Source organism: Diadema antillarum, unplaced genomic scaffold (genome assembly GCF_040938485.1).
Source record: "Diadema antillarum isolate AM-2024a unplaced genomic scaffold, OU_Dant_1.0 seq00002061_RagTag, whole genome shotgun sequence".
NCBI classification, from domain to species: domain Eukaryota; kingdom Metazoa; phylum Echinodermata; class Echinoidea; order Diadematoida; family Diadematidae; genus Diadema; species Diadema antillarum.
This window is the reverse complement of record NW_027272708.1, coordinates 16,264-41,052: the sequence shown is the minus strand read 5'-3', so window position 1 is coordinate 41,052 and position 24,789 is coordinate 16,264. Positions and strand designations below refer to the sequence as shown.

Genomic DNA, 24,789 nt, shown 5'->3' with positions numbered 1-24,789 from the left:
CATGAACATGGAGTGAAATGTTTGCATTTTCAATTATCATAAAAGAGATACAATTTGTACCCTCCCTTCTGGAAGCAGAATGGGTCTTATTCTGTACATACAGTGTAGTAGAGCTACAGCTGTACGTGTATAAAGGCAGCAGTTTGGTACATACAGATACAAGTGAATGAGGGATGATGATTTGTATCAAGAAGTTATGGATTTTGGAATTGTACGTATTTGGCAGCCATACAAATGTATCTGTATCCTCATGTAGCCACTTGTGTTGAGGTACTGGTACCTCAAAGAAAGTTTTTATTTGTTCAAATGACTGTTTGACAAGGTACAATGCATTCAGTGTAGTGTGTGCTTGTTTTGTGGTTGAGCTCTACATTTTATGATATCTCAAGACCCATGTTCTTTGTAGCTGTGCTCGAGATTTTCGAAGATGTGTAATGTTCAGAATTGTAATGATAGTAATGATGATAAAGATAATAATCACTAGTATAATTACTGTAATTGTTGTCATTACCATTTATAATACCATTGTTGAGCACTACCACCACTACCATCAGCATAATAATTACATGCCACAAAGGAAAAAAAGATCACTTTAATCACACTAATAGAATTTAGTAAACCAAGGAAGTTAAGAGAAATAATCTTGTTTCAAGGTCCTGCTCCTTGACAGATTGTAACACATGTACACAATGTACATGTGCAATGTACTGTGCTTTTATATGGGTATTTCCACAATAAAAGGGGTCATTTCAGGGCATTTGGGTCATTTTCTGTTTCCATTGTGCATACCCCCCCCCCCCCACACCAGTACTACAAGTACACTTGTACACGTACAATGATCTTTTAGAACACTTTGATGAGAGATAAAAGCTCTTTGTCCTAAACTTGCTTCAAAACATGCTTGCTCAATCTATTGCAATGTAATGTCAAAAATCGTACAATTTTGGGACGTTATACTGGACTGACATGTACAAGGTACAAACATGTGAAGGTCAAAAAATAAATGTCCATTGAAAATTGTTTTTCAACTGAATGGCATGATATTTATTAGAAAAGATGCAGCTCTAACATACCATTTCTAGACTTGATGGTGAATGTGTAACTTTACAGTGTACTTTGACCGACAAAAATGTGATAGTTCGATCGGTACAAGTAACATAATTAATTTACACATGTAAACCACTACTTGTACAGTGTACACGTACACGTAAGTCTAGATTATGGTATTTAAAACACCTACATGCAGTGCTCAGTAGAATTTTAGGGAGCTGCTGTTATTATTTTCTTTTAATCATCAATATCATGCTGTTTGATAGTTGAAAAACATCAAATTTTCAGACTAACAATATTCTCAAGTAAAGTTGAGCAGTGATGTCTAATTAGTCAGTAATTGTTTTGGAGTGATATTGATAATGAATACATGGATTTCTTCATTTGATAGGGACAAAATAAATCAGAACGAGATAAGTTATGACATTGTGATGAATTGTACATCAAGGGGTCATTCTGAATTATGCAGAAGAAATTGTTAACCTGCCTAAAATATGGAAGACCCCCCCCCCCCCCCCTAAACAGATGTGTCAGACAGTAAGCACTGGCAGGGACTCCGCAGCAGGATCATCTTTGCTCAAACCAGAAAGAATCAGGATAAAGTGCACATCCAGCCCTTGTTCTGCTCAAAGTTCTGGTGAAGTCCTTGGCAAAATCTGGTAAAAAATGATTCAAGAGTTGTCAATGCTACAGCTGTAGCAGAAACACAGAGGATTCTCAGCACTTCCCTGTGTACTATCGAGACACGCACAGAAGAGCGGTACATTCATGTATCAAAATTTTCTGGTAAAAAAAAAACAAAAACAGTCTCTCATCCAGTGGCACCAGTCAATGTACAGTATTCGCATTGCATTGTATGAAATGTGCAGTGGTGAAGAAGTACCCCACCCCCACGCTGGCAGTCTTCAAAGTTCATATGCACTATTTGAGAATGGAGGGTGCGTGGATTGGACATTCAAAATGATATGAGCCTACATTGTACAGATCCTTCCTCTTTCATCTTCTCATTGAATGTGGCAACCGTGCAAAAAACCGCTAAATTCTAAGAACAACTAAAGAATTACAATGTAAACGTCACAGTCTGGTGATCAATCAGGTACTGTCTGTGACAGAGAAGCTCCGCAGAGAAGATCGTCTTAAAGATTTGATAGAAATATATAGCTTCAATCAAACAAGATGTCTGTGCAGATTTGAAATGACCGAATCTGTTTCTTCTTTTTCAATTTCAATTTCAATTCAATTTCAATTTATTCGGCAACTGTATGATACAACATAAAAAATTGCACATTATAAACGACATAACATTCAAAGACCGGGACCCCTTGTAAGCAACTAGTGCTTGTTATGGGGCCCCTTTGCAGTAATTAAAAAATCAATAACAAAAATGCAAGTAAGCATATATTAAGTATATCAAAATTTCTGTCGTGAATAGTAAATTAAAAAATACAGAATTAACGTTACAATATACACACAGACATAAACGCAAGCATACACTCAGTAAAAATGCAATGCAAGAGATTGGTAGTCCTGTAAGAGGGTGAAGAAACGAAGATAAAGAAAGAAGAAAAAGTACAGCTGTTGAAGTCTACTCAGTCAAGGATGGACAAGTAGTTTTTTAAATATAATGCATTTGAATAGGGTTCTGAAACGAGTGAGTGTAGTACTGGATTGAAGATCAGAAGAAATTAAATTCCATTCATGCGCCCCTGTGAATCGAATAGAATGAGACCTTGTTGTAATAAGCGACAACTTGGAACTCGAAGCTTATCTTTAAAACGGGTTGAGTATGCATGGAATGACGAATTTGTTTTGAAAAATGGAAGGGAGTATCCCTTTATGATACTTAACATAAATACCAATACATTAAGTTGCACAAGTTCAAATATAGGAATAATTTTATTTTTAATGAAAAGAGGTAGACTCGGACTTCGAAAATCACTTTTTGTTACAAGCCGTACCGCCCGTTTTTGTAATCAGAACAGTTTATCAATATGAACTTTGTATGTCTTGCCCCAAATTTCACTGCAATAATTAAGGTGAGGTGATATTAAAGCATTGTAAATGGCCTTTTTTACGATCAGTGGTGTAACTTTTGTACTCAGAGGGTCAAAATTTCAAACAAAATATTTTTTCATTATTCTGTTTGATTCCTGTTGGAAAGTATTCAAATTTTTGAAAAAATAACGTTTCAGACCTTAAAGCTGAAGAGTTATTGGTGTAATTTAAGGAAAACCCTGGCACCTGAAGTAAATTTAAGCAAAATTTTGTTTTCATGAATTGCACCATACTGACAAAACTCTGTAGTCAAACTTCACCATGCAAAGTTTATATGGTTAACAACAATATATAGTTTGTGAATCAAAACTATTTGGGGGTTGAATATAAAGTGATTAAAAAAAAAATACACGAGATTTATAAATTTTTGGTAAAAATACCAATTGACATGCAATTTTTAAGATTTTAACTATTTATTGGAGGGCAAGCCAGGTCAAACTCTATACTATAACAAGTCTTTAAGAAGGGCTACCTTCCTATGTAGGTTAAATGAAATTCCAAACATTTCTTTAAATCTTGGATTTTTCACACATGGATGTTTCGGAGGTGACAGTTAACATAATAGAATGTTTCGGAGGTGACATTAATATTAACACTCAATTTTTTTTAGAATAAGTGACAATAACACAAAACTTCTTCTTTTTATCAATGTTTTTAATAATTATAACTCGAGAACAAGAAATTAACTCCTGTTTCAAGCAGATAAACCACACAGAACAAGTGTTTTTTTACACTTCATTAATTAGCATGGGTACCGGTAGTTTGCCTTCCATTTGGACGAAGGTTTTAAGCTAAATATTGTAATCTGAAGAAACATGGCATTCCATTTTCTACCTTAAATTGAGATGAGGGTGTGAGATCATTTTAGTAATGTTTCTTTGCTCTCAGAACGTTTTATTCCACAACACCAGGGAAGAATCACTTCGTTTCGGAGGTGACATTCAATGTTAACATTGTATTGAAATATTCATTTACAGTAAGAATATGACGGACATACGCTTGTAAGCTAGATATTGTAACCTGAAGAAACATGGCATTCCATTTTCTACCTTAAATTGAAATGAGGGTGTAAGATCATTTTAGTAATGTTTCTTTGCTCTCAGAACATTTTATTCCACAACACCAGGGAAGAATAACTTTGTTTCGGAGGTGACATTCAATGTTAACATTGTGTTCAAGTATTCATATAGTGTATGTCCCCCCCCCCCCCCCCCCCCCCAAATTTACTATTAGACTTTGGCATTGATAGCACCCAACGTGATTAAATCAGCTAAAATCTACTTTGGGATCTTAAATTATAACATCTTAGCTCTATTTTGCAGAAAGCCCCAGTCAATTTGGTTAAGTGGTCTCAAAGAAATGTGGATTGTTATAAAGGATGTCAGGAGTCTGATTCTTCCAAGTTTAGCACTTGGATGCTCTTGGAACTGCATATTAATGTGTAAACACAATATACAGAACTTGGAGGGAAGGGATTCCTGACATGCTCTACAAAAATTCTCATTTCTCTTTGCCCTCTGAAGCAAATTGAATGGGGTTTTCTGTAAGGTGTGGGCAATGAGTTATATTTTCAATCCCTCAAATTGTATTTTAGATTGATTCACTATCTTTAAAGTTATCGTTGCAGAGGGTACCATTGTAATTTTTTGGTGGGGACATAGGTTATGAATGCCAACAGCAAAAATTCTTATTTGACTTGTATTATGTTTTTGTTTGCACATAGTATTATAAATAGATTAATTCAAGGATGTTCATGAATTCTTCATCATTCTTGATAGCCACCATACAAATGTTATAATACTGGTGAAAGGTGTTTGGTTCATCTGGGATAAATTTTCTATAATACCAGATGCATTTAAACTATTGCCATTACTAAAATGTATTTTATGTATCTTTCTGAATTGCTTGAAAATTACCAGCAAATCATATACAGAGACTCCAACTCTCCCGTTTTCGACGGGAGATCTCCCGCCGAAAACCCATTTTTGCAAAATCTCCCGTTCTCCCGTTTGAGATTTAATTTCTCCCGCCCTGGCTCAATGTCTCCCGTTGGAAAGGATTTCTTACTTATTGCTATCGTATGTTGCAAAAATAAGCCTTAGATAGTACCAGAGAGCACCTATAACCCTAGGAACTTCGCACACATAAACTTGGAGCCTCCCGTTTGCTAGGGGTTTCAGGCGGGAGAATCTCCAGATCAGAAGGTGCTTGGGGTTGGAGTCTCTGCATATATATTAGTCACTTTTGAGAGTGAAAAGTATAAGATAAGAAAAAATCATTTTATTGTTTTGGAGGTGACACAACAAAGAGACAACCCAACTTCTCAGGTGTTAACTAATATATTGTGAACATTCATGTCTTTCCTCATGGCTTTAATTTTCAAATATAAGCTCTTTCTTTCAGTTCTTACTTGTTATTTTGTTTAGTTATTCTCTTTCATGATAGTGGATACCAGCTCATATTTTGTTTTAGATTGTAATTCATACTAATCTTTAGCAAGTTTTTACAGTTTGGTTAAGACAACAGTTTGTGTTTCCCAGCTGAAGAGAGCAGCATAATGCTTTTGTGTGAACTTATGGGGAATTTTTTTTTTTTGTTAAGTAATTTTACCCATCAACTTCTCAGAAGGTCCCGGACACAAACTGGTCTCAAATAACCCTATAAGGGACCGAAAAAGGACAAGTTCACCTCAATAGACACGAGGGTTGAGTAAATACAGCAATATTAGTAAAACACATCAGTGAGAGTTTGAGGAAAATAAGGCAATCTGTTCCAGAGTTATGAATTTTTGAAGTTTCTGCTCAGTCAAAGCTGAATGCGAAGACTTGTATAGCTTGTGATGTCACACGTGTACAAGGATATAGAGAAAGTATCAAGAAAATTCAACATATTTTCACTTTTCTTGCATAACAAAAGAACACTTGACTTCTCTCTTTTGGAAGGCAGGGTGAATAATATTGCCCTAACATACATCAGCAGCAAGTTGAATAAATGTGCACTTTTTTCAAAACGTAAAGTTTTGTGAAATTCACTTATATTTTCTTTATATCGTTGTATGCATGTGACATCATACACTGTCGTAGTCGTCTCATCCAGCAGTGATTGCATAGATACTTAAAAAAAAACCCATAACTTTTGAATGGATTGTCCAATTTCCCAAACTTTCAATGATGTGTTCTACTAATGTTGTTGCATTCACTCAATCCACATGTATATGAAGGTGGACTTGTCCTTTAAGAAAACCATTTTCTTTTCCTTGAAATTCCAGTACTTAAAGCCAAATTCTAAGATAAAACATAATAACAAAACAAGGTAAACACGTCATCAAAATTATATTGAGATAGAACTACAAATCTTTTTTTTTGGATCTTTCCCTTTCCAGTCCTGGGGACTTGTTCCTCTGTTCACTTTAGTTGTCAGATAACTTCAATAATCTTAAAAAATACAATGTCATAAACAGTTGGTTCAACTTGGAAAATGTAATAATTATTGTCATATTAAAAAAAAAATCACATAATTTTGTTTATGATTACCACGTTGTACATGGAAAAACAACAACTAAGAATTCAAGAACAAGTTGTGCACCAGCTATAGGCATGTGGCCTTTTTGTGGAGTTTGATTATTTTATGATTTTTTTAAGATTGTGGACTAGGGCATGCATGAACTGCCACATGTATCACTTTGGTATCAAGGGAATTCTGGTGAGCTAGGTATATCTACAAAAGTCACTTCTATTGTGATGATTTTGTTGATATTAAATGTATTTGAAAATGTTAATAGATAGTGAAAAGGAACTGAAGTCTTGCCTTTCACTATCACATAACAATATGGTGTTAACAAACAATGTCACCTCCGAAACACAAGAAAAAGCAACCTACATGGAAGGCTGTGATTGGTAAATCTTCACAACTAAATTGCTTAAATTGGAAATCAAGCTTGTAAGATGAAAGCATCTATATGTTTACTTATCTAAAGCAGGAAAATTGATCTTGATTACAATATTATAATACAACAGATGGGTGTATTTTGTGCATTCTCTTTGTTAAAAAAGTGAAAAAAATGTAAATTTGCCCTAAAACGTACAGTATAGTAATAAAAATAAGAGTGAGAGTGTGTTAGTTGATTTCTCCACTTTGAGACTTATGTTACTAAAATAGATGAAACCATTGGTGTACATGATATGGTTTCTCTTCAATAGAAATGAGCAAAAACTCTTGTTAACAGTGTTTTGTCACCTCCGAAACAGTAATTCTTAGTTTTTATTAGATCTTTTATTAATCTCTAGAAAATTCTCACTTCCTGTTGCCATATTACTATTTTCATCCAAAAGAGATTCCTGTCAATTGGACAGAATCAAACAAAATTGCTTTGTCTTCGAGAAATTATCAAATATAATACGCTTGTTGTTTCGGAGGTGACAATTGTTTCGGAGGTGACAAGTGTTAACGGAAAATTGTAAATTGCTCCGAAATGAAAACAACAGGCTATATTTCTACTACCTTCCTTCAGAGATAATGTGAGGGGATATGTTACATTTTTGTAAATGTAATGTATAACTGATGTCAAGAATAAAAAAATCAAATACATAAATCTGTTGTCTCGGAGGTGACAGAAAAGTTAACGGAAAAGTTGCATAAATTTATAAACACTCACCAAAAAATAATAAGCTATTTGAATCAAATAATCTTTGGATCGAAGTTAAGTCAGATTGATTACTATTCTGTTTTGATGGAAATTAGCAAAGTTGAATTTTATAATTGTGTGCAAGAGCTAACTCAAAAGAGGGGTTAATTGTTAACGGAAAATGTCACCTCCGAAACATAAAGTTTGGACAATTGCAGTCTTTAAAGAAGACAAAGCAGAACCCGGTAAACATAATAGTTCTTAATGTTGGATACCTGTCTATCACCACAACAACAAAAATAATGAAAAGGAATAAACAATTTAATATGCTAGGTCTGACAAAAAAACCATGTCAGAGTGCATACACCAAAAGTGTTGGATTTCAAGCATGTAAGTGCATGCCACATCTGAAAGAAAAAGAGAGGAAAGTTCGTTAAGGTACCCAAGGTAGACACTGTGGGTGGTAAGTTTATGAGAAAAAATAATGCATATCTGTCAGTGTATAAGAAAGTTATACACCAATTAGTGCCAAAACCGTGTTTTACACCACTGATTGTAAAAATGGCCAAATAGAAAACAGTATTTTTCTTGGTAAAAAGGATTTAAGTTTAGATAAAATTCCTATACTTCTTGATATTTTAGCGGTAATGTTTGTAATGTGACACTTCCAATCGAGAGACTCATGGATTAAAATACCTAAAAAATTTATTGATTCAGTTCTATCTTTAACAGCACTTTCTATTTGTATTGGAGAAAGATTTTGTGGTATTTTCTTTCTTTTGGATTGGAACAATACATACTTTGTTTTCTTAAAATTCAAAAACAGTTTATTGTGGTTTTAAAATTCAAAAACAGTTTATCGCATTTAAACCACTCATTTAACATACAAAGTTCTTTATTCAATGTAAGTACACATGTACATTGTACAAGTGAAGTAACGTTTTCATGAGAGTAAAATACCATAGTATCATCTGCAAAAAGTGAGAATCTTAAAATTTTTGAACAATTAATTATGTCATTTACATATACAACGAATAAAAGGGGCCCAAGTATAGAACCTTGCAGTACGCCAAGAGTTACATCTAATTGAGTGGATTTGACACCATCGACCACCACATACTGCCGTCTATTTCATTAATAACTACCAAACCATTGTAGAGGTAAACCTCTTATTCCGTAGAGATGTAGTTTCGTTAGCAGGATGTGGTGGTCGATGGTGTCGAACGCCTTTGAGAGATCCATAAATACACCACAGCAATAGTTACCTTTGTCAATTTCTTGAAGAATGTAATCAGTAAAGCAAATAACAATAAGTGAAGTAGAATAATTTTTACGAAAACCAAATTGCTCAGGAATTAATATATTATTTTTAGTGAGGAACTCGTAGAGCCTGTCATACATAAGTCTTTCTAGAAGTTTAGAAAAAATTGAAAGAAGAGCAACAGGTCTATAATTATCAATATATTTAGGATCATCTTTTTTATACAAAGGTGTACAATCTTCGCTGTCTTTAATTTTTCGGGTACAAAGCCAGTGCTTAAAGATTTATTAAAAATATCGCATAAGGGGTCAACTATGTAATGTATACAATCCTTGACAACACGAGGGGATATATCATCAGGCCCACTTGCCTTTGAAATTTTTATGAAAGAAGACAATTTTAACAATTCATAAATAGTAGTGGGTTTAACAAAAAATGATTGAACAGCGTTCTCACATGAGTACAGGCCTCGAAATAGGATTTTGGAGGGGCAAGGCCATTTAGAAAAGGGCACTTTATCCAAGAGGCCAGCCATTAAAGGGCACTTGGGTCAGTCAGAGGGGCACCAAGGCCACATTGGAAAGGGCATGTTGGGTGTTTGATACGTGATGTGAATGCCCCATAGAGCTGTATGCTATCGACCGTGCTGCTACACTCCAGCAGCGCACGCACGCATAAGATCTCTCCGCAGCAGACGACGTTAGGCAGTAGGCCATACACAATACGATGTAGGTTCTGTATACAGTACGTTCTCAACGCATACACTGCGCTCGCTTTGGAACACTTCCGCCATTTTGCTTTGAGCATGCGGGCATGAATGCAGGGCAGAGCGAGAGAGATGGCAATGCTCGCAGCCGTCCGACAGGCAGGCCTGGCATTTTTTAGCGTGGCTTGCAACCACTTGCTCCGGCCCGCCGCTGCCTAGCTAGTAACTCTATGGCTGCTGCGCTGCGGAGGAAGTCGATCGGGACAGTAAAAGCCGGTCGGGCGTACATGTACGTACACATCGTCTCGTATCTCGGAAAGATACTTTGAGTTTGAATCAGATATATTGGGACGCGAGTGAACTGAAGGTATGATATTTGAGGTCAGGAAAGTTGTTCAAGCTTATTAACCCTAACTAGGCCGGGGGGGGGGGGGGGGCTCCGAGGCCTCCCCTCGACGTTTCGCGCGATGTATCGCTATCGCGAGAAGCTATCGCCGCGACGTTTCATGACTTTTTTCTTTCAAGTCTCCTGCATCTTTTGAGACCAAATTTGCGATGCCCGGGTGCGCGGTTCTGAAGTTGCGCATAAATATGCACGTGCATGTTAGACCAAAAAGTGCTCAAAAACATGAATTTGTGTACAATTTTAATGCAAACTGTGTTTACAGGCAAATTTCATAAAAGCATTTGTTATTTTGGGGGTTTATTGATTAAAATCAATTAATAATGCATTTTCTTGTTTGGAACAATGTTACGGACAAATTTCATCGAAAAAACAATGAAAAACATAAAGTCGAAAAAAAAAGAAATACGTAAGAAATTCAAACAACAATAAAATACTTAGAAAATTTTTTCTGATTGTGCAATTTCTTTCTCTTACATTTGCTAAGGACACTAAAAGAATATTTAGACCAAAACTGTGCCTGTTTTGAGCTTCATTTAGTGACTTATACCAAATTGTCTGATTTCATGCATCATTATGCATAAATTAGCATAATTTAGTGTAAATGATAATTTTTGAAAAAAATTAACTTCATTGTACTTTAGATTACATCATAGGCAATGCGTGTGCCAATTTTCGTCGCGATCGCGCGGTTGATGGCTTGGATCCGGAGGGGGGGTCTGGGAGGCCCGACCCCCCCCTTTCGATCCTAGCAGAATCTTCGTCAGAGGCAAAATGACAAACAGGTTGTTGTTGTTGTTGTTGTTGTTGTTGTTGTTGTTGCTGCTGTTCTTTGTAATTTATAGAGGGAGGGTAGACAGACAAAAGGTAGAGGAGGGTCAGTGATGATCCAGTGGACCATTGAGGGCAACCTTTGAAGGATAAGGATGAATAGGGAGGCAACATCAAACACGATGAGGAACAACAGAGGGATAAAGAAAGGAAAAGAGTGAAAAAGTAACAACAAGAGTGGGGGGGGGGGGGGGTACTGAGCAAGCAGCGAGCCCTATCCTGGTGTACCAAGAAGAGGCAACAAAATGAAAGTGAGAGTCAACCAACAAATGCGAGTTATCAAACATAGCAAAGTGTATTTGTACAATTGTGTACATTGTACAGTGTACAGTATGTGATGATGAAAGCTAAAGAATTTGTATTAATCAAGTGGAAGTTTGCATCTTGTAAAACCAGAAATGTTTGCATGCATTTTGATTTCAGAAATTTCGCAAGAGCCAAGATTCCATTCTAAAATGCATGTGAAAGTTCTCATTGATCTAGTACATTTGTACACTATGTGCACGCAATGCCAGTGGCAGTTCGTGATGATTTCATGCCGCGATAAAGGCCGTCAGCTCCAATTCACCAGAATTTCATGCCACGAAGATTTCGTGCTTTATACAGTAAGGTATAACAGGGGTCGCACTTAACTTTTTTTTTTAACTAGCCAGGCGGACTACTTAGAATCAATTTTGACACTGAAGCAATATTTTGGCTAGCCAGACGGACTAGTTACTTCAGAATTTTGTGATTTTTAGCTAGTCCGACATGATTTTGGGTGGCCAATGGCCAGCGGACCATCGCCAATTTCGAACCCTGCATAATGTACAGTTTGTTTCTGTGAATTCTTTGGTGGGATGTGAATTCTTGACAAATTGCAAGTACATTGCGTCTATAGCTGTCCAAGTTGAATGTTCATTGTGCCCATTGATTATTCATAGACTGGTTATGCAAGGTGGATTAAGTTTTCTAAATTTGATTAGAAATCACGGGGTCATTTTATGAAGCATTTTGTCCGACCAATTTGCTCTCAACCAGTTTAATGCAAGGATTTCAGTAGCTGATCAATAACAGTTTGTCAGAAAAGAAAAAATATCTGACAAAATGCTTCATAAAATGCCCCCCCCCCCCCCCCCTCTCCGCTCAGCCAGAGTGTCAACCAGGATATCAAAATGTTGGAAGTTCAAAGATGTACATTTTGTATCAAAATACAGAGTTTGTGATGCATGCCTCCCTTCTGATATTGTCTGTTCGTGAAAAACAACAACAAAGTAAAAGCAACTGACTGATTCCAAGGGTGCAAATTGCTGAAATTCATGTTTTGTCTACATCGGCTGAATCGCACAGTTCGTGCGTTACTTGCTATACCTGATAAGGCACGACTTCAGCAAGCTTTAGGGTTTCCATGGTTGCATGATACAACACATTTCAAGGTGTACAAATGACAAGGACTTTTTGATACTCAGTCTAGTATGTACAATTCCCTGGTCCCTAGTATTAAGGTGATGCGGAGTGTAATAAACCTTTTACACCATTGTAGCTAATACAACTGTTCTGCAAATACAACTATTGTATAGTATAGTCACCATGATGCAGATGCAGTAAATTGCAAATTACCTACAATGTAGCTTGGTATGGCACTTTGTCACATAACATGATTCATGACTTTAAAAGGGATGGTATAGTTTTGGTTGAGATTGGAGGGGGGGGGGTTCCGATTTCAATTTATTGCAAGACGATTAGAAACCATTTATGAATTATTAAAGAGCATACAATTCTATAAAGAGGACTCCAAACTTTATTTGATGAAAATCGGTTTTAAAATGGCTGAGATATCTAAAAGCAAAGTAGAACGAAACAGTCAGAAAGGTGGGTTTCACCATTTATTAGGACCTCTTTGTTTTAATTTTGGTATCTTAGCCATTTCAAAACCAGTTTTTATCAAATAAACTTTGTATTAGATAAACTTTGTATGCTTTTTTCATATTTCATTAGAGGTTTCTCATTATCTCTCAAAACAAGTTGGAAACCTGAAGCCCTATTTCAACTAAAACTACAGTATACCATCCCTTCAGCTGGAAGTTGATGACGTAACAAACGGCTTCGATATTAGGAAATTGGCAGACTTTCAGCATGCATGCGTATGGCTTGAAATCGCTGATCTCTATGGAAGAACGAGATCAGTGGTGGAAATGAGCTGCTTGGCAGAGGTTTGAGCTCTCAGAGTGCTTCTATAGTTTAGTCTTAATTTACATTGATGAAGGGCAATTTGTAATGAAAACAACTCAGCACAAGAATCACTCATTTGAATAAATATAATGCAGTACCTGCTGCTATAAAGGGATCAGAGCCATTACTGTCTTTTGGGCAAAAGCTGGGTAGTCTAGCGAATATGACGCCTGTCTTGTAATTAGGAGGTCTTTGGTTTGAGAACAGCCTGAGTGTACAATACATGTATGTACTGTACATGCCCATGATTTTTATCACAGCTAGTACATGTACTAAAACACTGAATAATCACTGTACGTAATTTATGTCAATAAAAAGCGATTAGTCATTTTGTTGCTGTTTAAACAAAAAACTACTCAATGCAAGAATCATATTCAAGCATATTTATTTCAAGAGGTTTTGTAGCACCTCGCATATCAGTATAGAAAATTTATCTTGGTCATGTGTACATTGTGATGTGTTGTGTCACTTTTTATTATCCTTTCTCAATGCAGAGTTCCAGTCGTCAGAACTGTAGAGAAGAAAGCTCCAACCATTCATCAACAGACCTCCACCACGGACATACCGCGGAAAGTGCCAATCAGAGACACACAAAGCAAAGTGACTTGAATGTTGGCCAAGAAGCCGTCAGTGGGACGAACTGCCAGAGTGAGAATTACTCACAGAGTATTGGTGACGAACATGGCGATCACGATGATAGCAGAGGTTCCAGAGATGTGGAGGGGGAGGATGTCGAAGAGGACGAGGAGGGGGGAGATGAAGAGGATGAGGAAGAGGAGGAGGAAGAGGAGGAGGAGGAGGAGGAGGAGGGGGAAGAAGAGGCGGAGGAAGAGGAGGAGGATGGTGATGATGAGGAGGATGAGGCTGAGGAGGACAGGATTAAAGAAACACAGATACTGGTGGCCAAAATTGAGCACGACATACAGGGACTGCGCTTCCAGGCAAAGCAGAGGGGGCACCTGCTATCGGATGTCCACCGCTATGGGGCGCAACACCAACAACGGAAGCTGGAGCAAGAGTTACGGCAGCAGTCTTCCCCACATCCCCCATCCCTGCCACAGCAGCAGTTGCAAGCAACCGAGCTCCGGCAGCCTACGCCCGACCTACCCCAGCCGCCGTTCGAGCCCCAGCAGGCGTACGGGGACCAGCCCCGGGATCAGGCGGAGTCGCTGAGGGGGCAGCAGCTGTCCGGCGAGGAGGGGAAGATCATCGAGCGCCCCGTCTCCATCAAGCTCCGCCTCCGCACCCGCAGCACCTCCCCCAAGGCCCAGCAGACCCCGATCGTCCCGCTGAAGTCGCGGCGGGTCAAGATGAGGCCGCTGCGGATCGGCAACCAGCTGGCTAGGTGGGAGGCTTGGAAGGAGAGATTAGCGGTCAAGATGGACCGAGATCTAGCCAAGATCTTCATGGACCAGTGAGTGTTTTATTAAAGGTCTTTTTAAGATAGGAAATACATGTATTTCAAGTTTTTGGGTGGTGGACAAAACATGCATGCGGTATTGCTACTGCTCTAACGTATCTTTATTAATAATATTGTGTATTTCATAATGGGCAAGAGCACCTGTAAGGCAAATGAAACTTTGTTCCTCTTAAAAAATCCTAGAGATGCCTTAACAAGTATTTCAAGACCTATAGATGGAGAGGACTTTTGACAGTTGATGCTCTTGTGGTTTGGCTGCTTACAAGCATTTGAATTTTTTCCCTTGTGACCATGTGAATTACATTCGAGTAATTTGTGAACTTCCAGTCAGCTGCGCATGAGTTCACTTTGTCAGAGCTGAAGGAACACTCACTCACTACCAGCCCATTTTTTTATGTGTATTTCATACGAGACAGTGACTGGTACTTCTTCTGCCAAAAAAGGTGAGGTTAAGTGATCATCGGCATGGTTTGTGTGTTTGCAAAATAACTCAAAAATTTGTGAACGGATTTAAATGAAACCTGCGGGAAAAGTGAATAATGACACAAGGAACAGACGATTCAATTTTGGTAGTGATCCCAAATTTGTTATGGATTTTTGAAGGATTTTTTATCTGTTGTCATGTAAGGTCAATGAACTTGGAAGGTCTACTTGCGCATATTGGAGGTTTACATGTGCACACTAAAGTGTGTGCTCTGCGCGGGTAAGGTGCCGTGCGCGCAGCTGGAAACTGAAAATGGCTTCTATATTGGGAAAGGTTGGAAATGAGTTGCTGGCTTGGTGGAGGTCTTCACTCTCCGAGTGCTTTTCTAGTTTCCTCAGTGTCTTTGTGATAATAGTGTTATCAATGATGCTAATTTTTTGTCCTTCTCTTTTATACTCTGAAGGGTGATGGAGATATTTTCACCAAAATTTAGTCTTAAAAATGCCCTTTTTCAAGCCGTAGAAGCTTCTACACCATGCATTGTACCATTGGTATTCAAAATGATCCGGTGCCTGATTTTGTGTTTTATTTCAATCATTATTTGCTTGATACACTTTTTTGTATGATTGGGCAATAGGCCAATACTGTTATACCAAAGTTCGTGGATTGTATTCAACCTTAATTCAACATAATCTGCTGTCTATTTTTAGGGGGTTGCTTGTGGCGAATGCATGAAATATGAAAACCTCATTGAAATCGTCCTTGCAGCAGACATCAAACAACATGCATTTATAGAACAAGTGCAATGAGTGGATCACATGCATTGAAAATACAAAGTAGGTCGCTCTACCGAGCCTGGAATTTTATTGTCTGCAGTCATAGTCTTTGTCATTAATCTTCTTGTTCTTTTTTTTTTTCTCTTTTTTTTTTCATCTTAATGATTAGTGGAAGTCTTGTATCAAATGTCTTGATACACTGTACCCTTCATATTGCTATAGTGAAGAGCAGTGTTGTGATGTTCATGTCGGTTTTGTTGAGAGTATTGCGCTGTGTGGGAACAACACTGTTTCACATTCAAATTCATGAAATTCTTCCGTCGAGATACCCGCTGCATGCTATGAGGATTAGAACCAACACTCGCTGTTGGGCGGAAGCTCGGTGGTCTAGTTGAGATGACGCCTGTCCGGAGGTCAGAGGTCGTAGGTTCGGATCCTGCTCGAGAATGTACGCCCATGATTTTTATATCATGGCTGCTTGTAAAACACTGATCAATTCAGTGCTTATTTATGTCGATGTAGGGCAATTGGTCAATCAGTTCCATCTTACAACTTAGGAATGAGTGTAGGGTTTTTCCTTTTATTTTCATATTTTCCATCCTGTTCTGTTATGATTCATACTGCTGCCCATGCCACTGCCCATCTTCAACTGTTACCCGGACCTCGCACTAAGACATGCTACGGAGAACGCGCATTCGCAGTTATTGCACCCAAGCTTTGGAATGATCTACCCATTCATATAGGACAAGCCCCATCAGTAGAATTATTTAAGGCACTTCTTAAAACTCATCTTTTCCCATATTGATTCCTCCCCTATTACAGTTAATGTGCTGAGTGTAACCCAATTATTGTATGTGTTTATTTTATACTGATACATGTACACATTGATTTACTGTATGTCATGTTATTCTTACTTTTGTTTTGACCTGTCTGTTTTCCCTCATTTTTCATCTTTCCTTTCGTCTTTTCCCTATGCGCTTAGAAACATTGTATCAAGTGCATGACAGTAATGTATTATTATTATTATTATTATTATTATTATTATTATTATTATTATTATTATTATTATTATTATTTTTATTATTCATCCTTACAGTGAGTGTAATATCATTTGTGATTATAAAATTGTAAGTTGTTATTCATGTTCTATTTAATTTAATACATTGTAGCTTTGTGGGGAAATTCAAAAGTGCTACCCAGTCATTGTGTCACTACCAAAAACATGTATCCATGTAACTTATGTTTTCATTTTTTAGTTCACAATTTTCTGTTTCAGCATTCCAAAGTGTCACCATGATTATGAAGTAGTTTGATGATACTTGAAGATTTTTATTTTTTTTTTGGTCAGAATTTCATGCAGCCCTATCTTTAAAAGTTTGTAGGCATGACACTTTTAATCTACAGTACCAGCATGTCTGCAAATTACACTGCAACTTTAAAGGACAAGTTCACCTTCATAGACATGTGGGTTGAGTGAATGCAGCAATATTAGTATAACACATCAGTGAGAGTTTGAGCAAAATCGGACAATCCGTTAAAATGTTTTGAATTTTTGAAGTTTCCGCTCAGTCACAGCTGGATGAAAAGACTACTATAGCTTGCCATGTCACATGAGTACAACGATATAAAGAAAGAATAAAGAAAGTTCAGCATTCTCCCATAACAAAAGAACACTTGACTTCTCTCTTTCAGAAGGCAAGGGGAATAATATTGCCCTTAACATACGTAGTCGAAGTACTGTGCACTTTATTCAAAAAGTAAAGTTTTGTGAAATTCTCTTTTTATTTTCCTTATTATAGTTGTACGCATGTGACATCATACACTGTAGTAGTCTTCTCTTCCAGCAGTGACTGCAAAGATACGTAAAATGTTCGTAACTTTTGAATGGATTGTCCAATTTTCCTCAGACTTTCACTGATGTGTTCTACTAATATTGCTGCATTCTCTCAATCCTTTTTTTTATGAAGGTGGACTTGTCCTTTAACTGTGCAGCTGCAGTGTTGTAAACAACTGGTACTCAACTATAAACATCTTTTGATGATATATATTTGTCAATAATTATGAGGATGGTGATGATGATGATGATTAATCTTTGCTGTTGCTGTGGTTGCTATTGCTGCTATTGCTTCAAGATTGCTGCAAGATTGCTACCATTGTGCTACCATCTTTCTTCCAGCATGGACAAGACCTATTTCCAGCAGTTCCTGCCCCCGCCGCGCACGCCACGCGGCCAGAAACGCAAAAAGAAGGAAGCCAAGCGAGGGCGCAAGGCCAAGAAACCAAAGAAGCTGAAGGCCGTGGAGGAGCCGGAAGAGTGGGCCGACTGTTACCTTGACGACGACCTGGATGACCTTTACGATGATGCTGCCGTTGAAGAGCCCGGAGACTATGATTACCATCCGTCCTATGGCAGTGACTTCAAACCACACAAGGTACGGTAGCAGGAGCAACCTGGACTTTGATGCCGAGTTTGTTGCCTTTAACCCGTTGAGGACTGACTGATTTTGCTACAACACGCATTTCCCATAGACACCTGCCCAGGTATACTCGGGACTCGTCCTCAACGGGTTAATAGATCTTCACACTAGACATGAGTTGTAAAAGTGATAACATACACTGATCAATGTTCTCATATCTACATGGTATGTTGTTGTATATAGACACGGGGAAATACTTAATTTTGAAAATGATGATTACCGTAAAGTTAGAAATAAGGACAACTATTATGATAACAGTAGTAGCAATGATAACTAATCGTAGCAATTAGAGACACACTCAAATTTATCGCCAACTATACCCTACAGATGATAACATGGTAACATGATTACATGTGAAAAAAATCTGTGTTACATCTTGCATATACTCCACAGTTCATGACAACACTGTGTGCCGCAAGGAAAAGTAATGAATCAGTGAAAGTTACGTGCCCATCAGAATTTATGAAAAATAGGAAGTAATGTGATAAAATTGCTGTTTGTTCAGTGGGCGTGTTTTTATTCTTTCAAACTCACACCACAGGAACATAGCCCAAAAATATTGGTCAAGATCCAATATGGTAGAGTCCAACAAGGTCAAAAGGTCAATGAACTTGCCCTGATAAGCACTGTACCCACAGTATTGTGGTGTACTCTAATAACTTTCCACAGCGTTGAACTATGACCACCAAATTCACGCCACAGGTACATGACATAGAGATTCCACTCAAGCTCGAACAGTGGTGAATTCTGACAAGGTCAAAGATCAAAATGTCAATGAACTTTTCCTGATTTGAGCGCCATAGATTGTGTGCTCCCAATAACTTGCCACAACTTTAAACTTTGACCTGCACCACAAAACTCACACCACCAGTTCATCACCTAAAGATCCCAGTCAAGTTTGAATATTGCATAAGTCGGACAAGGTCAAAGGTCAATGAACTTACATCTTAAAAACACTATAATCTCAAATTGCGATATGTGGGCAAGACATCGCTTTACGTTTTTCTTGTTCTTGTTCGCCAACAGTTTTAACCATGGGCTGCTTTCATGTTACACCCCTGAAGGGAAGCAACATGCATGTTTACAAGCAATTAGTGGAGTTGCCATATTTGTGTGTCTCACCATTAGCGTGTTGTCTCTTTATTCTTATTATTCTGTTGTTTAGATTATAATTCCCCCAGCCTCCCAGTAACAACTACAATGATAAATTTGCCTGGATTTTGTCTGTGTAAAAAATTGTTTGCAGGAGTCAGCTGTTGTCATATTTTGTAAGGATTAGTACCTTTGGCTCTTGCTGAAAATTCATTACGCACAATTAGGGTAAATAATGCTAGATTTTTCTTGCTGTTTCTTATGAAAAGGACTAAGAATGTTCAAGACTCAAGTGGTATTCATAACATTGCCGCTGATGTCCTTGGTATTCAGGTAAAAGGGCAGTAAGTTCCATGGAAAGATGCGATGTACAGAAAGATGTGTCTCGTCAGGTAAAAAATTTATTATGGCTGGAAAATCAAAGGAAGCGTACAGGTAGTGTTGTAACATTGCCTCATACATGTACATTCCAACTTGCATAATGTACTTAAACTTCAACCAGTACATGTACATGTATGTATTCAGCTGACTTTATGCCTGTACCTGTCTTTGTAATAAACTCTATCCCCTTGCCTGACTTTATGGGAACATTGCAGTCTGACTGAATTTCATTGATGCTGGTATTCTTTTGTTGCTCTTGTGATATGTCGCATGTTTAGTGCTTAATCATGTTGATCTTCTCTTGTCTAGTCTGCACCGCCTATACGAAACAAGCGCAAGTCTCGCCAGCCACGGAAGGTGATGGGTAGTAGCTCCAGCCCAAAACTGCCGAAGACGCCCCGCACCCCGAAGACGCCACGTACCCCACGGATTCCCCGCATCTCCCGCGCAGCCAGGCAGGCGAGGGAGGAGCCACCACCGCCCCAGCCAGAACCAGTGCCAAAGAAGAAGAGAGGTCGCAAGCCCAAGCCCAAACCACCGGTCCAGCCACAACCTGAGGAGCCTCCAGCAGAGAGCAAGGAGGATAAGCAGGAAGCAAAGGTCAAAGTTCAAGCGGCCCGGAGGGGTGGAAGGTCAGTTGGTCAGTAGCTAAGCAAAACCAGCCTTCATGACGCTAGCAGTGCTTGCACATCAAAATTGTCTTTCAAAATAATCTTTCATGGGCATTAGAAAGGTAGGGGTCCAAATTCTGTTCTTTGAAGTTATTCAGAAGTAGGAAAGGAATGTGATCCACCATCAAGCTACGGCAGGCTGCGGCAGAATTGTGAATGAAATGTGTCTTCTAAGAGATTTTGGTTCTTTGAAGTTTTCAACACAGTGTCATCAAACTGGTGTGTAGACTTACATGAAAAATTTTAGTCATGTCACCATGACCAGAATTGCGTTTCTAGCTTATCTGAGTCAAAGGCTCAAGTGCGTCATCTCATTTTAGTTGGCTTTTTACATTTTCAGCTTCTTCTTCAAAACCCCATGATGGATTTTTACCAAACTTGACAGGTAGCTTCCCAAGGGTGATAGGGTCTCAATTACTGTAGTTCAAATGGGCACCTTGGTCATATAAAAGAATATGACTGAAAGCAGATATAATTGGACGTGTCCACCAGCGTCCTATGGCCCCATGCACACTTTTGTACACCTTGAAATGTGTGTACACACCTGTATAAGGCATTGGAATTTTCTGTGAAATTCCCTCTTGGCTATCTGCATTGTTGTACACAATGAGTTTTGCATTCAAAAGCCATGGTATGTTTTACATATGTCCCATTGTGCTCAAATTGGATTAAAAAAGTTCCTTTATTGCATGACTTTAATTTTAATTGAATTACAACTCAGGATTTTTTCCTGGAATATGCATGAAATGCTTAAGCATGCATTTCTAATGAGTATGTTCCTTCGAAAATGATGTATACAAACATTCAATATAATTTTTTGATTGCATTAGAACCAGGGGCCAAGTTAGGGAAACTTTTAGGTCAGTATACTTTAGTGACTGTAAATTCCCAGCAAATTTTTTTCAGATAAGTCAAAAACTGGCCTATCTTGTGTTCCAGAAAAATGGAGCATGCTTTCTTTAGGCAGGCAATTACACTGAAAAGATTTTGAACTTACGTGACCTCATACAATACTTTCCAGTCATGAGTAGCCGTCACAAAGAGGTTTTCATTGCGCCATTTTGTTCATTGATGAGATGATTATACTGGCAGTAAAAGCAACCATATTCCACTTGCAAAGACTGTGTTAAAAGAGTAAAAGAGAAGCAAAAGGTAATGTTAAGCAAAATAGCATTTGTAAATCCAAAAAGACAAAAGAGAGTTTCTTGGAAAAGGAGAAAGTCATATTTTGAATTGAGCATTCTACGACATACTTTTTAGCTGTAAAAAAAAATCCTAGACAATTTTCGTATTGGAATATGGGGTTGTACATGAGAACTTCGTTGCCTAAGACTAAAGACTTTTAGCATCAATAGCCAAAAAAGCCCAGTGTGTTTAAGGTTAAGTATCCGTAAGTGGTTTATTATACCCCACCCACACATAGTTTAATACAGTCCTTGATGCATGTTTGTTTGTCTTTTTAGCTCTTTGTTTATGTTTTACTTTCTTGTGCGGCATTGGCTCATGTTTCTTTCGTTCTCTGTCTTCTTTCAGGAGGCCATCGCTGATGAGTACGTTGAAGAATTTAGATTGGAATGCACTTCCCAGACGTTATGAGTGCAAGATTTGTTGTCTGCGCTACGACGGCATCACAGCCTTTAAAAAGCACCTTGAAAGCAGCCACCCCTCCGAGTATCTAAAGTCCAAGGATGGACCAGAGACCAATCAGGGTGGGGATGGCACCGCTGAGGAGCGTGGGTCTGAGAAACAGTACCAGGACTTGAGTAGCATGGGTGAGGAGCAGCAAGGGATGCCAGACCCTGGCCAACGAAGGATGTCAGAAAGTGACATGTATAGGAACATGGCCAGTGCCTACGGACAGGACGCCATGGATGCCCGCCGATACGAGATGATGCCGCCGTTCAAGCGGCATCTCCACGACAACTACTCCAACGACTGGAGCAAGGTGTCGGGGGGCATGTATCGCGCCGGGGTGCCCGGCCAGCTGCTGGCGGGGGAGCAGGGCTGGGCTCACAACAGGGGCTACGACCCCATCTCTGCCTACAGGAAGCACTACGAGGAGGGGAGGGAGTGGGGCAAGGTCGGAGCGCAGTATCCCAACGTGATCCAGTCCCTCGGACAGAGCATGCACATGAGCATGGAAGGAGGGGGTGCCCCGCGCCCCAACCAGGGCGACGCCTATATGACCGGTTCGCACATGATGGGCCTCGATGGTCCGCCGGAGCAGGAGAACAGTTACACAAACATGAGTGTGAGAGACAGTGATAGTCGCCAGGTGGGCCGGGATGCCGGCCCGACAGAAGAGCATGAACATCCAGCGGACAGAGGGGAAGGGCAGGATGAGGATGATCACCTGGAAGACAAGGACAAGGGAGCCGGGGCAGATGCCAATAACCATGAAGAACATGAGGAGGGGGAGGAAGAGGAGGAGGAGGAGGAGGAGGGGGACGATGGGGAGGGGGGCAAGAAGAAGAAGACCAAACCGTATAAGGAGTGGGAAGATATTGACAGATGGGCGGTGACCCTGGTACACTGCCCCCAGTGTGATGACTATATTCGGTTCCGGCCGGGGCAGAAGAACTTCCATTTCGCTGTTCATGCCGAGCGCCGCCTGTGCCAGGAATGTGGAAAGATGTTTACCAAAGAGGCGTTCCGGGCGCACGTCCGGGTGCACCAGGCCAAGCGGCAGGGGGAGGTTCTGAAGCACATCTGCGAGGTGTGCGGGAAGGCCTACCGCTTCAAGTGCAGTCTCAGCTCACACATGCGCTGCCACACGGGTGTCCGGGACTTTGATTGCAAGATATGCGGCAAGAAATTCCTCTCGGCGCATGGCCTAGAGAAACACGAACTAGTCCACCGCAAGGTGAAGCCCCACCAATGCCCCGATTGTGGGCGGGGCTTCACCCAGTATCATAATATGCTGGCCCACCGGCGGCAGCACACGGGGGAGAAGCCATACAAGTGTGACTTCTGTGACCGCTCCTTCACGCACAATGTCAGCCTGAAGAACCACAAGAAGAAGGAGCATGGTATCGACCTTTGGGCGGGACCAAACAAGGCCGGCCCCACCGGTAGGCAGCGGGAGAAGCCAGCCCAGCCCCGCAACCCTCAACCCCCCGTCACGCCCCCGCCCGCGCCGCCTCCCCCTCCAAAGCCACCTGTGCCCAGTGACAGGGAAATGATGCATACTCTAGACCCAGCTCAACTCTACAACATGATGCCCACTTTAGATTATGGCCACTATTAGGCCCAGCCAAAGCACCTGCCATTTATTTCCAGCTGCAAATGGACCATGTTAATTGTGCCGTGTATTTATTTGATTCAAAGCCTATACTGGTTATCATGTCATTGACATTTGCTGTGGCTAAAGACTTTGCTGAGACTGATCTCGGAGACTGGTCAGAAAAGTATGGTCCTGAAATTGTCAACTCTTGATAATACCCTAGCATTAGTTGGAAACCAGGAGATTGGTTAGCTTTCTGCTGAGTCCATGCACTGTTTTTTACTTTTTGCCCAACTCCGAGAGTGACAGTACACTCTGCCTATAACATAGTTCATCATACAACTCTTTAAAAAACAGAAAAGCAACCCCTGTGTGTTAATTGGACTGGCTTTACTGTATGGTTGCAAAAGCCTGTGATTTTTTTTTACTGCTACTAGTGACTTATACCAAATACTTCACTGAAGATGAGGGTCTGCTATTAACACTTTTTCTTGCCAGCAAATATTGTAAGAGAAACTCTACCCCCTTTCCAAACACCCACCAAGAAAGGTCCACAACTATTAAGGCTAAATATGCTATGACATTGTGTTTGCACAGCAAGAAGATAGGGCAATATGTGGTGCATCATAATCATTTTGGACGAGACAGACGGGATAATGACAAGTGGCATAAATCTTTATTTAGCATTTACTTGAAAAGAATCGCTGGACATCAGTAGCGTTATTGTCTCCTTGGTATACTATTGGGAATGGGTATTTACTCCAAGCAGAGTTAATTAATATGGTGAGCACACACTTGCTATTACGAAAGAACAGCACAAAGATGTTTCTCAAACAGCTGGGAATGAAAATGCTGGCTGTCAGGTTGGTGTTTTCTAACAATTCTTTTAATTTCCCTCTTTTATGTCCATAATGTTAAATTGTTTTTAAACTTTGGGTTCTTTTTTTTTTTTTTTTTTTGCAATCACATGCACAGTCTCTTGGGATATGTTGGATTCAGCTTTAACTCAGTTTGTGTTGACTTTTGAAACAAAGTGCATTGGGACATGTGTACATTGAGTTGAACGTCAGAACATCATACAGTTTGCCCAGCATACTGAATGATGTTTTTATTGTGAGTCGCAATGGTGTATACAGGCCCTTACGTTTTCTAGTTGATGATTATGCAGGGTTCATTTCCTTTTA

At 39.4% G+C, this 24,789-nt stretch overlaps 1 protein-coding gene across 1 annotated transcript in view; it reads left to right on the top strand.

Annotated features, from left to right (window-relative positions):
- Nucleotides 1-24,558, top strand: part of LOC139713770 (uncharacterized) — a 30,763-nt gene extending 6,205 nt beyond the window's left edge. Inside the window, exons 3-7 of the mRNA XM_071625474.1 lie at nt 13,636-14,239; nt 14,330-14,555; nt 17,938-18,193; nt 20,021-20,343; nt 21,916-24,558. Of these exons, the coding sequence (XP_071481575.1) occupies nt 13,636-14,239; nt 14,330-14,555; nt 17,938-18,193; nt 20,021-20,343; nt 21,916-23,629 (3,123 nt within the window). The 3' untranslated portion in view covers nt 23,630-24,558. The remainder of the gene's footprint in view (nt 1-13,635; nt 14,240-14,329; nt 14,556-17,937; nt 18,194-20,020; nt 20,344-21,915) is intronic.
- Nucleotides 24,559-24,789: the final 231 nt, after the last annotated feature.